This window comes from Melospiza georgiana, chromosome 7 (genome assembly GCF_028018845.1).
Source record: "Melospiza georgiana isolate bMelGeo1 chromosome 7, bMelGeo1.pri, whole genome shotgun sequence".
NCBI classification, from domain to species: Eukaryota; Metazoa; Chordata; class Aves; order Passeriformes; family Passerellidae; genus Melospiza; species Melospiza georgiana.
In genome coordinates this window covers 5830392-5845834 of record NC_080436.1, presented here as the reverse complement: position 1 = coordinate 5845834, position 15443 = coordinate 5830392, and the positions used below count along the sequence as shown (strand labels likewise).

The following is a 15443-nucleotide window of genomic DNA, read 5'->3' as shown; positions in this document are numbered from 1 at the left end:
GAGAGCACTGGTCTTCTCCAGAGACATGCCAGATGTTTACAGAGGTGATAAAGCAAGAGATCCTGATGCATCCAGATCAGAGGAAGACCCTTCCTTGAGGTACAATTACAGCAATAACAAATTCTAGAATTATGAACTATGGGAGGAATTTGGAAGGATTTAGAGCATAGGTAGTGTCAGTGTGTGGGTTTTGAAGGCAAGAGAATTTTTTCATGCACAAGCAGTGGTGAACCAACCCTAAATGGACTCAAAGGTGACACACTTTGAACTAAGTGGGCAATTAAACAATCAGCTGCTCTATCACAGCGTTTAGCATCAGAACACAGCAATGGTATCAGACAAAAGGTTCTTCTTTTTCTTTTGAAACAGCAGCCCCAGATACAAAGAGCCAGGAATTTGTGACCTGAAGTTTGGAAGTGCTGCCACTGGTGGTGGTGGCACAATGCCTGTGAGGACACTGCTGGCTCATGAGGCTGAGGCACTCGGTGAGGCTCTGCCAGCTCTCAGCAGATGCTGAGCAGTTTGCTGGCAGCTGGATGCAGCCATGGGTCTCCTGATCCATTCCTGAGTCACAAACCAGTGTTACCCCACGATGCTCCTGGCACAGGAGCAGTGGCAGTGCCAGGGAAGACTCTTCTGGAAGAGGCCTGGGCTCTGACAGCAGTTGGAGAATTAATGAAGTTTTTTGAGAAAGACCATGACGCAGAAAAACCCAAAATGTCTGGGCCAGATTCCCATGTGGTGTGAGTTAGACCCAAGCTGGTTTCCAGCCCTGCTTCCTGCAAAGGACTTTACTGATGCCAAGGTGAGCCATGAGATTTATACTGTCTCCCTGCTCCTTGCTCCTGCCCTCCATCCCCTTGAGGATGAGGAGATGTGACCCCACAGAGCCACAGGGGCTGTCCTGCCCACCCAGATGAACTTCCCCCCTTGCCCTGAGTTTGCAATACCTCTCTGAAGGGTTCCAGGTTCCACCTCCTCTCCTTTGTTCCTGCCTTTGGTTTGGAAGTCCTTTCTCCCCCCTTTGCACCTGCTGCTCTTTGGCTCCTTTGTGATTTTCATGCTCTCTGTTCTTTATGATCAGTCCATGAACCTGATGTGATCAGATTGCAGCACTGATTTTTAATTTATTAAATAAGGAGGTGGAAGTGGAAGGTCTGTGGCTGAGCAAAACCAGCTTGCCCAGTCTTAATAAGCATGGAAGTGGATTGTGTCTGCTCTGGGCTGGTGTTACTGCAGAGCCAAATTCCCAGGGCCAGATGAGTTCCCTGCTGGCCCTGTAACCCCTGCATGGATGGCCAGGGAGGAAGCTGCTCCAGGAGATCTCCATACTGAGTTTATCCAGCACAGAACCTAAGCACCAGCTAGCAAATGTGACAGAAGGAGAGTTGTGCCTGCTCTGTAAAATTTAAAGGACAGTCTTTCCATGGTGATAGTTTCCCTGAAGGGTAACACCCCCACTAGAAACTTTTGCTGTATTTCTACTGTTGGAAATTCCTTTGTTTCCCACAGGCACCTCCTTCTCCCACTCAAACCTATGCCAATGCCCTATCCAAGCCCCAACTTTCTGATCCCTCATCACACACTAGAGTAGATCCACAACACATAACAAAAATTTTTTTTTCAATCCTCCTACTGCCTTTAGATTTAAACCTCCTAATTTGCTAAAACTTCTTTCCCTTGAAGGGTTCCATTATCAGTGCCCATGAGTTAAAGGGGAGAGATCACTGCACCCCCTGCTGCCACATGTCTGAGCTGAGAGATCACCCTCTCACACTTCTGGCCAAATTGACACATCTACAGCCAAAATCCAAGCCCAGATGTGTATCCTGATAGCAAAGCCTGACTCTGGCTCTGCCAGCAGCAGAATCCCAAGTGCAGAGGTTTTCCCTGTGTGTTCAGACAGAGAGTTTTGGTTTCCTGTCCCCACTGAGAGAAGGGCTCAGGAACTGGAGGACAGAGGCATCCCAAAGGGCAGAGGAGGCCGAGGGCTCAGAGCTGCATGGGCTGGTTCTCCCTGTTCTGTAGCATCTAACCACATCTCCAAGAGCTGGAAAGAAACAAGGCATGCAGAACAGTAACAACAAACATAAGATACCAATTAATGCATGCATGCCACTGGTAATTCTAGCTTTTCCCCATTTGCTCTCATGCAGAATAAAAAAAGAAAATTAATTTCTCCTATTTTTCTGAATGTTGTAAATTCCAGCACACTACCCTTCAACATGAGCAAAACATTTTGTTTTCTTCAGGTAAAGGTGCTTGGTATAATACCAATGAGAAATGTCAGGGTGGTTCTAAATGTCATACAAAAGGGATGACAATGACTATTTCACTGATTAATTGAAGCTGACCCAAATGTTTAAACCTAAATGGACCGTGTTTCACGTGGCCACATTGATTTTGCTGCTTCCACTGCTCTGAGGTTTGTGGTATTTGCATTACAGCTGAGTCCAGCCATTTGCTGATCCAGCCAGGAATTCAGCAGATCAGCACCATGACCACAGCAGCCCCCAGCTGAGTTTTTCTGGTTTCTACCCACCTCCAGTTTAGGGTTTTATCACCACTACTTGGGCATGAAAAAAATTCAATTGCCTTCAAAATGCACACATTTTGACACTACCTATGCTCTAAGTCCTTCCAGATTCCTCCCATAGTTCATAAAAAATCCATATAAATCTAAACTCTGGTGAAATGGAGGCACTAATGAGCCAATGGTTTCATTAGGAACTATTTGTGTTTAATTGGAAATGCATTCAATCATTGCCAAATCATACAAGGCAACATCATAACTGGGACTTTTCAGCTAGGGAAAAAGTAGCCAAAAAGTGGTTTGGTAAGAAATAAATAAAGTTGGGAATCAGTGAGTAAAAGGGTGAAAAAATGGTCACTCCTCATAACACAGGGACACCAAAATACAGTGAGATCAGGGCATAACCAGCAAACAGGACTGAAAACAGATTTTTGTAACAAATATCAAAACATTGTAGAACTTACTGCCATGGGATAAAGCAGACATTGATTTCAAAAGAATTAGACAAATTCACAAAAATAGATTTGTCAGCAGCTACTACAATGATCACATGGATCAAACCCCTTCAGCTGCTGGCTGAAGAAAGCTTAAACCTTTCAGGATTTTTGTAGTGGAGGAAACACTCTGTGCTGTGTTCCTACACACCCCTGAGCAGTGGGGTCTAACCCAGAGCAGCAAAAGACCCCAAACTGTTTATCAGCTGTGATCCATATTTATCTCAAGAGTCACAAAAGCTCCTAGTGAGAATATGTCCTGCTCTGGTCACCTCCTCCCAACTTCCTGTGCCAAATGTTTGGCTGTGTTTGTGCACACACAGCCTCCTGGCTTCCCCTCTAGTCTTTCTCATTGCCACACAGCATCACTTTAAATTTTAATTTCTGCTTTTTTCAACAGCCAAAACGACAAAAGTGCCTGTTTCATGACATGACAAAGATCCTGCTTCCCTCCAACCACATGCAACTGTCCATTTCCAGCTTTGGTCACATCTATTTATCAGTAACAACTGAAGCTGCCTATTTTTATTTTTTTTATTGTACAAAGCTTTATGCTAATGCTAAGACTTTGAATCGCTCTCCAAAAACTAAACTAAATCATCAAATCTATGGGATGGGATTAATTTTTAAGCAGGGCACTCTTTATACATGAATACTCAGTTGGTTCATGCCTTACCTATTAAAACAGAATCTTTAATTGCCCTGGCACTTCTATTGCTGTGACATTTCCATGCAATTTTTTTTTTCTAATATCTAATCTGACCCTCCCCTGGCACAACTGAAGGCCATTACCTCTCATCTTTTCACTTGAGACATGGCAGAACAGACTGATCCCCACCTCATACATCTCCTGATTTTTGAAATGGAAGCACAGCAGGACCCCAGATAAATCCATCCAAGCCCCCTGGACACCCAGTGTGGCTGGGTAAGATTTAAAGCCTTGCATTTTTTTTAATCTTTATAGCCACAGGACCCTTGTTTTCTCATGATGTCCTGCCCAGGACACTGCAATCAAAGCAGCAGACAACTCACAGCCACACTCCTCCCTCCCTCTGTGGCCTCCACGGAAGAAACATTTCATTTTGTTGCCCAATTCCTCCCCCAAGCACTTCAGGCTCTGCAATGAGACCAACCCAGAGCAGACACAATCCACTTCCATGCTCATTAAGACTGGGCAAGCTGGTTTTGCTCAGCCACAGACCTTCCACTTCCACCTCCTGATTTAATAAATTAAAAATCAGCGCTGCGATCTGATCACATCGGGTTCATGATCATAAAGAGCAGAGAGCATAAAAATCACAAAGGAGCCAAAGAGCAGCAGGTGCAAAGGGAGGAGAAAGGACTTCCAAACCAAAGGAGAGGAGGTGGAACCTGGAACCCTTCAGAGAGGTATTGCAAACTCAGGGCAAGGTGGGGAAATGACAGAGATGAGGGCAGAGCTGAGGAGGCTCACAGTGCTAGCAAGGGATGCTCCACTGCCTGAAGCACAAACACACCAGGAGAAAGCAGTACCTGCACACAAGCCCTTTTCCTAGAGGGCTCTTTGAAAGCAATATTTAATGCAGACAAGGCTAACCTGGTCTTGTAACACAGCTAAGATGATCTTGTCTGTATGAGCCCTACCCAAACAGGACCTAAGATGAGAGTCAGGACATTTCCCAGCAAGACACTGGAACCTAAAAACTGAAATCCATATCTAGACTCTTGCAAAAACACCTGCACAGAAAGTGTGTTTAACCAACAAACATCTTTCAATGCTGTGTGCCTCCAGAGCCCAGGTTTAGATTCTTTAAGCAAAAGTGACCTCCTTCCCAGAAACACAGGCACCAACAACTGCTAATTCCAGTCTAAGCCAAGCTGCTCAGCACCTCTGGAAAAATACCTGTGCCCTTTTAGATCCCAGAGCCTGGACTGAGATGTTTCAGGAAGTCAATTAGAATTAAATGATCACCCCAAGGCCCTGCTCAATGAGGAAGGAAAAATCACAGTGGGAAGTCAGGAGTTCCCAGCTCCAGCCCTGAACATCCTTCAGTCACACCCCAGAAGGCAGAAGAGTCTGTGGGAAGAAAGGGAAGTGTGGAGATTTAAGACAAGGGAGGCATTATAAACATCCCAGTGCTCTCTTTAAGCAGCTGATCTCCAAGCCAAGGGGAAAACAAGGTACTACATGGCTGGGCACTGCTTCTGCATGCAAGGAGAGCAGTGTAGATGTCTATTCCAGCAAATATGGGGTTAATTAATATAATCCATACCCTCTTCAGGTATGGTTTAATGAAACAGAGGGTTACATGGCAGTCTGCTTCCTAGCAGAACAGAATGAAACAAAACATTCACACCAAAGCAAGAGACTCGCTGAGGTATTTCCCTCATCACTGCAGACTCCATCAGATACAAAAATCTGATGTGCAGAAAGGGGAGGAAAGACTGACAGAAAAGAAGGGGAGGAAAGACTGACAGAAAAGAAGGGGGGGAAAATGAAGCAGTGTAAAGGAACACAAGGAGAGGGGCTGCTCCACCACAGGCAAGTGGTGAAGGAGAGCCTGCAGTCTGCTGTGTGCAGAACAGGCTGAACCCTGGGGGTGGATTATGACTTGCATAAATATCCATGACTTATCCAAATGAATGGAGTGGCCTGTGCAGCTGAGCCATCATCCCAACTCCCTGTAATTAGCATGGGAACCTATTAATTTTTCCACATTACTGGGAAAAGAGATGAACACAGGTGCCTCCAACTAAGAGGCAAATTCCTATAAAGTACAGCATATTTTCTGAGTTTTCTCACCTCCAGGTGAGATACCTCCTAAGGCATCAGAGAGTTCTGATTTTTCCTGCCAGTTTTGGACCTGTTCAAAGGTCCAATGGGAATGGGATGCAGCTCAGAGGCAGAGCCTATCCTGGGCCTTCCTTCTCCCAGGAGCACTGGAGCCAAGAGTGAGAGCAGAGTCTGCTCCTACATAGCTCTGGCTCTAAGCTAGACCCAAAGAGTTGTGCTGCTACTGACCAGATAACCAATTGTGATGATATTCCCCCAGAATATTGGCTGCAAAGAGCAGCCTCGTGGAGGACTGTGCTGCTGAGTGAATCTCTGAGTGAATGCAATGCACCCTTGCAGGCATCTCCACAACACTGGGGAAATCTTGGGGGGAAATTCTGGGCAGAGGTGAAGGGTAGAAAGTGCTTCACTGGGAAAAGCTCTGCCAAGGAATTCCCTGGCAGAATTTGGTGGGTTTAAGAGCAGACCCAAGAGCACAGCTGCTTTTCATGAAGAACTGTCTGTGCATGAGGCGTGGGTTTGACAGCACCACGGGAGCAGACCCGGGGTCTAACAGGGGTGAGGTTTGCCCCACATCCTCCCCACAGCTCAGGGTTCTGTAACCACACCCAGGAGAGCTCCTGCCGGGAATTCTGACGAGGTTCAACTTACAGCAGGGAGAGGAGGCCAGCAGGAAAGGAAGGAATCGGGCGGGGAGGGTGTGACAGGGTGTCACAGCTCGTTAAAGCAAGCAGCGTAATTGGGCTCCTCTGCAGACTGAGTGGGCTGAGCCCTGAGGGACAGATTGTATCTCGCACACAATTCCCATACCTTGCTAAAACCTGCATGGATGGAAAGGGATTTGTGTCCCTGCTCTAGAAAACGGGTGACACAGGCACAAAAGTCTGGGAGATACCATCAAACCCGGTGGCTTTCACCTGCAGGATCCAGTCCAGAGTTTCCTATTCCACACTTACACATCCCAATGTGTCCTAGCAAAGACAAAGGCTGGAATAAAAGGGTCAGAAGTCACAACTGCAATGTGAATAGTAAGTTGGATGGGGATTTTGTTTGTAAGACTCTGGGATCATCACAGAAACTGGGTATGCAGACAGTGAAATCTCTTTTTCATTTCTCCTGACAACAATCTCTGCTGACCTGGAAACACATCATCAAACAGAATCCCTGAATAAAGAAGAGAGATAGGTTTTTTTACCTCCTAGATACAGGATGCTTTAGTTGTGAAGAAAATTATTTATCAGACCTCAGCTCCTTGTTTCCCTCAGTTCTTAGCTCTCCTATGAGCAGCTCTGGAGTGGTGACATTTATTTGGCATGTCATTTCCCTCTGAAGCTCAGCCTGGCACAAGCTCCCTTTGCATTAAGTGCTACACAATATAATTCAGCACAAGCAACTTGCTCCTGCAGGAAACCCTTGCCATTTGTTCACCTTGACTGATATTTGCCAGGTAATTTCTCTACATACTCCTCCATCTATTCAATGTGTATTAGCTGCCCTTCAGAAGAAATTACTGTCTTCAATTTGAGCTGCTTTAATTGAAAAAAAATTAACAGATTTCATGATATTTCTGTGGCCCTGAATACACAAGATAAGGTTACAGAGTGGGATTTTCTGTGGGGTTATCTCTAAGGCTCCAAACATCAGCATTTGAGTAGCCTATTCCATCTCTGTGCCATTGATTCTGTGCTTCCTGACTTTTGTCTACCTGCAATAATCTCTTGACAGCAGAACTGGAAACAATTTCTTGTCACTACTTAACAATTCTGTCTTAAGGCAGGCACTGGAACTCAGCATAAGGTGAATTTTATGAATAAAATGAATAAAATCCCCTCCTGTAATAGTTTTCCTAGATGTGTCCACCCCCGCCTGCTTTTCTATCAAAAAGGAAAGTTCCCAAGTGATTTATCTTTTGCTTTTCAAGCAAAAAGTTTGATACATTTTTTCCAGTTGTCAAAAAAAAAAAAAAAAGTGTAATTGTCAAGCAACTGTTCTTATTTAACTATAGTAGGAGCAGAAACTGGCTGTTTGATGCTCTGGTTAGCATCCTTGTTATTCCCTCAGGATTCTTAGATGGTCTCTGAACATCTGGATCACAAGAACACACCAAAACCATTATTTTCCAGCAAAAAACCTCTCTTGCAATTGAGAGTTCCTATCATCCACTTCTAAGAGAGACAGACTCCTACTCACACACTTACTGAGAGTTGCACTGAAATAAAATTAATCTGCACAAGGAAAGGGAACTCATCCAAAGATACTGCCCAACTTTCCCCTTTCCTGCAAAGCACAACTGCTGGTGCTACTTGCAGGTCATGAGATTATTGCTGTTAATTCATTAAGGCAGAGATGTGATCATGCAGAGTAAAAATGCTGCAAATAAATATAGCTTCAAACTGATGACCATGTCAAATAAAAGAATAAATATTTCCCCATCCAGATGGCTCCCTTGACATCCAACTTATCTGATTTATTGGGGACAGGTAATATAACTGGTGGGGCAGTGTGGGAGGTCTGCCATTTCCACACTTGGCAAAATCCAGGGTTTTCACAAAGCACAACATGTCCTGTCTTGCCTGCTCCAACTTGTTCCAGGGAATTTGGGAGAACTTGGAATATATAATATGCCTAAAGAGGTCTTTTGCTGACAGCAGATGGGCTTGGGCTTCAAAAATTATCCCAACATTTCAAGAATGTTCTTTCCCATTAAAGAATACTTTCAGGAAGAACTTGCCTACATCCCTGCCTATGGAAGGAGGTACACAATGCTTCAGAGGGATTAGGCTGTAACAAGGACTCTCTGCCACAAGGACAATCCTAATTGCATGTGTGATACTTGTCACAGTGTGCTCCTGCCTCACACCTCACAGAGGAAGAGGAGTTTCTAAGCAGAGAACCACACCAGGGTGAACATCCCAGTGTTCAGAGGCAGATCCCTCCCAGCCACATCCCACACATGGCACAGCTACAAACACTGGGAGACAAATGCTTGTCTCCTCTGCTGCCAGCCACTGTCTCCTGTCCTGCTGCATCAGTCTCCCTGCCCCAAATACAAACCTCCAACCTTGCCCATGCCAGGGCTTTGCTCCTGCAGCCCCATGTGGGTCACCCATGATGGTGTCTCTGCCATCGACCAGGTGCTGAAAATCTTTAAGGTCCCTTCCAAGCCAAACCATTCCATGGCTTTATCATTTGATTCAACTCAAAGCTAACACTGTGAAAGGAAAACAGGCTCCCAACTGGATGAACTCCTTGCTCTGCTTTACTTCATGAACAAAAGTGCCCAGGGCTGGGACATGCCTCTGGTGGTGGTAAGGACTCACTGCTCAGCAGAAGTGCTTTAGAGCAGACCCAAGAGCATCCCTGCTCTGAAATGGACACTTCCTGACCCAAGGAGAGAGGCCTGCAAGCAGAACCAGCTTGTGCAAACCCATTTGACCCCCAACAACTCCTGAGCCACCCTAGGAGCTGCTGTTTTTATTACAAGGGGCTCACATGCACCATCAGGTCCCAGGAGCCAAGCAAGCTATCACTCTTCAGTGAGATACTTTAATGTGCACATTTTGCCTGTGGCATGCACAAGGTAAAACCTTTCATGTTTGCCACCTCACCTGCATAATCACACTTGCAGCCTCTGCCCTCACTCATTTTACTGAGCAAGCTCTCCCCCCAGCTGCCCTCTTCTCCCTCAGTTTATCCTGGAAATTTATATTGCAGTATCCAAATAAATCTTGATGAGACAGTTCTTTAAGGTTGTTTTCTAATTATAAAGCTAATTTGGAAAAAAAAAAAAAAAACAACCATGAGCAAAAACAACCTCAGAGGAGCACACACATTTTATTTACAGCATGATGCATCCCAGGAAATCTCCACTGGAAACTACACGGAGCCAAATTTGTAAAAGTAACAAAACACATCAAATGAACACATCAGCCACTGAAATGAGAGCCAAACCCCACAGACATAAAAACAAACCAGTTACTTACAGTTCTGCTGTGGCTCTGGAGGGAATTTGAGACGGATAATGGCCAAGATTATGAAAACAACCACGGGCCAGGAAATTAAAACAAACGACCATACCTATAAAAGAGCAATGAAAATAAATCGGTTACGTTTGTGGCATTGATGCCACCCAGAGCCTGTCTGGAATGCACAAGCAGGGCCCTAAGTGAGTTATGAGGTGCATTGTAAATCACACCTGTCCTGGCATGCATACAATTAAAATCTAAGCATTATCTATTCAGGAAGAAAAACTACTGAAGATTTTAAGAGCAAATAACAAGGCTGAGAGCAGCACAGGGTTTCAGTTTGGCTGGTAATTATGGGGGACTGTGTTTACCCAGCTTTGAGACACTGCTATGTCACAGTAAAGGCATGCTGGGAAGCACCAGCCAGAAGATAAAGCAGCTGCAGAGTGAAAGCTTGGTTTCACTTTCAGTGAAATGATGGATAAATAGAACTTCAATTGACCTACACCCCAAAACTGAAGTGTTTGACAAGCCTACAGCAGTTTCCCCCCCAAAAAAATTTAGCTGTTTTTCACAAGCAGTGGATCCTCATGGTAGAGCTGGAAGGAAGGGTTTGCACAGTGGTCATCCACAAGATGTGGAGCTCAAGCATGGCAGAGGAAGGGGTTTATGGAGTTGTGCAACCTGCCTACAGAACACACATCTTCAAGAACAAAACCCTTACAAGAACTTCTGACCCCAGCAGCCCAAATCTCTGCCACCTTTCCCTCTCCAGACTGTAGCAGTCCATACACATGAGCTGAGATGATTCTCAGAATGGTTTTGGTTAAAGGAACCTTAAAGCTGATACAGTCCCACTCTGCCATGGGCAGAGACACCTTCCACTACCCCAGGGTGCCCCAAACCCATCCAACCTGGCACTGGACACTGCCAGGGATCCAAGGGCAGCCACAGCTTCTCTGTGCCAGGGCCTCATCTCCCTCACAGGGAAGACTTTCTTCCATATATCCAACTTAAGGTGGAAGAGAAATAATGTAATATTGCCCTAATGTACATGAACATGTATAGCACTCTTGCCTCTGACATGAGGGTTGCCCCTTTCAATGGACAAGAATTAAGAAAACACTACAATTAATCATTAAGTATAGTAAACCAATCTAGGGAGGATGCCCAAAATTTTAAAAGACAAGCCTTGGAGTTTTGTGAGCTAGGAAATTGTAATTATTCAAATAATCCCTTGGTTTTGCACTAGGGGAGAGCTGGCTCCCATGCTTACTAGATTAAGAGTTTTCCATTTATCAGTAGTTAAACTGAAACTCCTCTGTGCTACAAAATTGCTGTTCTATCTTCATGCCCATTTTTGGAACTGCAAAGATGTCTTTCTTCAAAATAATCCAATTTTTCATCGTTGTGTTGCTATTTTTTTTTAAGATCAGTACATCTTATCCAAAGCTGTTTTTCCAAAGTAATTCCAAGCCCATAACCGAATTTTCATTTCCTCTAACACTCACTGGAACATAAAGCCAAACAGACAGACAGACAAATCCTGGAGAGCAATTCAGCCCAAAGATGGTTGTTCCACTGCAACTCCATCCCTATGGTCCCTGATGAGGTGACTCAGGCTTGAAAGTAGCAGCAAATTTGTGCCCCAAAATAGGTAAGTGACAGACATCAAACCACAAGGCACCTCCCCACACACCCCTTTGGAGGTGCTCCTATAATTTTAGCATTCAGCCACATTTTAGCTCAGACAGACAATGCCCTTCCTGCTTTTTATGTATACACTGCCAACCTCTAACAAGATCCATCACTGGCACTGACATATTTTAGTAATTTCTTTTTATATCAGATGCTTTCCCTATAATCAGTCCCCAAACATGCAGTTGAACTGTGATTAATTCTCATGCAAATGGTATTATTAATGTGTCCTCCTAGTTTAGCACCACACAGGCTAAAGTAAAATTATGGGGTAACAGCACAGAAACTGATATTAGTCAGAAGCTGCCTAAAGGGAGGGCTGGACATCTGTCACATTCCTGGGACAATAAATGGATACTGATTGCTCCTACTCAGGAAAATCATTGTCCCTCCCCATTTTGAGCTTACACTCCCCACTTTCCAGACATGTCTTCTCTCAGTATCTCTGTCCTGTGACTTAATTTGATTTAATAGTAGCTGGGCACATCAGTTGCAACATCACAGCATTCCCACTGTCCCAGGCATTTCTAATAAACAAAAACAAGACAGCCACCCCAGCCAGAACATGTTGACTCCAATGGAACCACAACCAACCTCAATCTGGCTCTTGGGACATTAACAACTGTGATGTAGATTGCATAATTTCTCAATTGCTGGATTATTTCACTGCTAAAAGTTGATTTAATCTCTCAGAGCTTACTTAGGATCTCTGGTTGAGTGCACATTTTCTCTCCCCTTCCTGCCTCTGTTGAAATAATGAAGTGCAAGACACAAGAGGCACCAATATCTCCAGTTCCCTTTGGCACTCAGGCCCAACTCTGCTCCCAAAAAGATCTGAGTTTACCTCCTCACACCCTCCTCAGCCTGAGCAAGCTCCCTAATTTGGAGCAAGAGAGGGAAATTAAGGAGGGTTGCAAGGCATGCCTGCCATAAAACAGTCAGCAGTGGCCAGATTTTATTTTAATTGACATTTCACTTCTACAGAGTTGATATTTCAACTCCCCAGGAAACCAGAATTACAGCAAGTCAGACTGTGGTCAGAAGCACAGGCAGGGCTTAGGTGGCATTTACTCAGGGTACACAGGAGCTAAAAGGGACCCAAGCCTTCTGCTTTTAACGAGGCTGTTACAATTTCTCTTGAGAAATTAGAGATAATTTATGGGGATTCTTCTGCATCTCAGGAAAAGTGTATTGTGCAGCAGTGAAGAAGGCTCTGAGGCACACAGCATTTCCACAGGAGTCAGAGGCACCCAGCACCTCTCTGAATCAGGCTCCACAACCAGGACATAGGGCAGGGTGAGCTGGAACAGACCTTGCATAGAGTCATACCAGGCCTTTCACTTCACCCTCACATCACACCCTCCATGGACATTTCTCTTTGGCCAGCACTTCCTGTGCCTGCCAAGGTTTCCATTCCACCAGGGCAAGTTCAAACCCCACCACGTTTGGGTTTCTGGAGCACAGGTTATGGTGCAGCTCCCTGAACTGCCCAGGCTTCTGCTGAAAATACCACACACCAAAACTGGACTGGGACAACACTACTCTGCCTGGCCATGCTATCCCTCCTACAGGAATGTTTGCTCCCTGATGCTGCTGCAGCTCAGATCCCTCTCTGGACATTTCTGGCAATGGTTTATCTCTCAGACACAAAGATCATTGGGCTGATTTGCAGCACACTGGACACCTGTCCTACCTGCATCCCTCTTGGATAACAAAAGTATCACCTGAGCTACTTTTTCTTTATCCATCCTTTACAAATGGCTCTGTGTAAGGGCAGCCACACCACCCCCAGATCCCAGGGGCTCCTCAGAGGCTGTGCAGCAGGCACAGGGTCACTCACATGGCAGCAGGTACAGAACTGCAGGTTCTGCCCACGAGTCTGTGCATGGCTTTGTTTGCACAGACATTGTCCTGAGGAAACAAGAGAGGCATCCACGGTACTCAGTCTGGACTCCTGAGCTTTATACAAGACCCATCTGCACTTCCTGAGCTTCACACAAAATCCATCTTCACTTCTGTGCCATTCCCTTCCTTCCTTCTGCTTCGACCACCACTCTCCCATTCCACCAGCCCAAGTTCCCTCTCTGCAGTGCCCCCCCTGCTCCTCAGCTCCTGGTGTTCCCAGGCTCTCCCTCCTGCACTCCTCTGTTCCCACACTCACCAGCTGCCTCTTGACACTGAGCCAGTTCTTCCAGAGCAGGATCCTGAGGTGCTGGGAGAGTGCAGCCATGCTTGGCTCACCCGACCGAGAGCGAGGGGGCTGCGGGCTCCTCCTCCCCACGCTTAGGAGGCAAAAGTGGAGGCTCTAACCCAAAAAGGCACCCAGTGTCCAAAATCCAGGCCTCTGCCTCTTCCCCACAGCATAGCTCTGAAGCAGCTACTCCATCCACTTGTGGCTGCTGTACTCCCAGGAACTGTGGCTCTTGTCCTCACAGCAATAGCTCCTAGCAAATTCAACAGGTTCTTCCTCTCTGGGCGGGCGGGCAGATGCAGCAGCCTGCCTCCACTTGTGTTAATTACAATATCCAGCCTCTCCTGGATGCTCCCTGTCCAAGCCCTCCCAGATAAAATGGATAGCATTCCAAAAAGATGCTGCTGCTTAAACAAAAGGTGATGCATGCCTCCTCCTCCTCCTCCCCATGATGAAACTCCCTGTCTGCCCACACACCGCTTCTGCTGGAGAGGTGTCATCAGCAGCAGCAGAGTTAGGCCACTTGCCAGGCCAGTCTGACTTCCCTGAGTTCACAGGGAATGCCTGGGGAGAAAGCATCCACAGCCACAGCCTGCATCTCAGGGACTGATCCAACTGCTTGGCTCCCTGCATCTTCCCTTTCCTCCAGGAAATCGAGTGCTGGGGCTCTCACTGGCTGGTTTCCATGAAACACACCAAGTCCCCTGAGAATGGGCCAGATTTGACAAGATTTCAGAGCATTAGTGTGGCTTAAATACTCATTATTCAACTAATCACTGAGTTTTCCAAGCTAGTGGTACCTAAAAAGAACAAAGATGAGAGCAAAGAGAAGAGACAGGGACAGTGGAAAGCAATGACAGCACAGGGAACTGCTCATTGCACAACAGGAGCAGCATAAATCTGAAATATGGATTTGTCTGATGGGCTCTGCTCAGCTGGAAGAGCTCTGGTCCCCCTTGGGTGTCTGCTAATACCAAGACATCCTTGAAGCACTTGGCAAGCAGTGGAAGACAGCACTGTTCTCAGCATATTCCACAAGACATCCAAAAGCATTCCTGTGCATGGCATTTCTTTCAGCCACAAACTAACTTCAGGCCTCAAAAATGAAAACCATCTTGAAGGACTCCTTGCCAAACTCCACCCAGGGACCAGAGTGGAGGTGGCAGCAGAGGAGTTTTGACTCCAAAGGCTGCTGAAAGCACTGAGAGGGAGAGAGACATGTGGTACTTGGTGAAGGGAAACAGCTTCTCTGGATTGGTAAGGAGGCACTGCAAAGGCTGGAATGGCAACAGACCCAGAACAGTCCCTGCCCCACATACCTCCAGCCTAAATAGATTGGACATTCCAGCAATGGGAGTGAAGCTGGAGCTAAAATTAACCTAAAAGGCTTCCCTGGTATAGTTTTGATAGCAATGGGAAGAAACCTTAATGTTTAACCTTCCAGCTCTACATTCCCCTTGTATTTCTCTACCAAATATCCTTAGGAGGGAGAGGGATCCCATTTGGGGCTGGGAGTTGAGAACAAGCACTGCTCCTTGGGACACTCTTTTAGTTCAGCTCCACATAGGAAGCACAGCTGGATTCACTGCATTTGGTCCAAACAGGATTTGCAAACTTCATTCACTTCCTCTCTGGGGCTGAAAAAAGAAATCCAAATATAGATAATTCTGCTCTGAGGGGGTAAGAGAGAAGAAATTTATAATATCACCATTCACTGCCTTGCCAAGGTCTTCTAAGGCAAGTGTCTGATTGCTTCTTTTTGGTATTCAGTCAAACAACTGTTTCAAAA

General features: G+C 45.8%; 1 protein-coding gene across 1 annotated transcript in view; it reads right to left on the bottom strand.

Annotated features, from left to right (window-relative positions):
* The window catches only part of ABCA12 (ATP binding cassette subfamily A member 12), a 79682-nt gene extending 65831 nt beyond the window's left edge, over positions 1-13851 (bottom strand). The window contains exons 1-2 of the mRNA XM_058028263.1: positions 13625-13851; positions 9784-9877 (exon numbers count right to left, since the gene is read on the bottom strand). Of these exons, the coding sequence (XP_057884246.1) occupies positions 9784-9877; positions 13625-13693 (163 nt within the window). The 5' untranslated portion in view covers positions 13694-13851. The remainder of the gene's footprint in view (positions 1-9783; positions 9878-13624) is intronic.
* Between the last annotated feature and the right edge of the window lie 1592 nt (positions 13852-15443).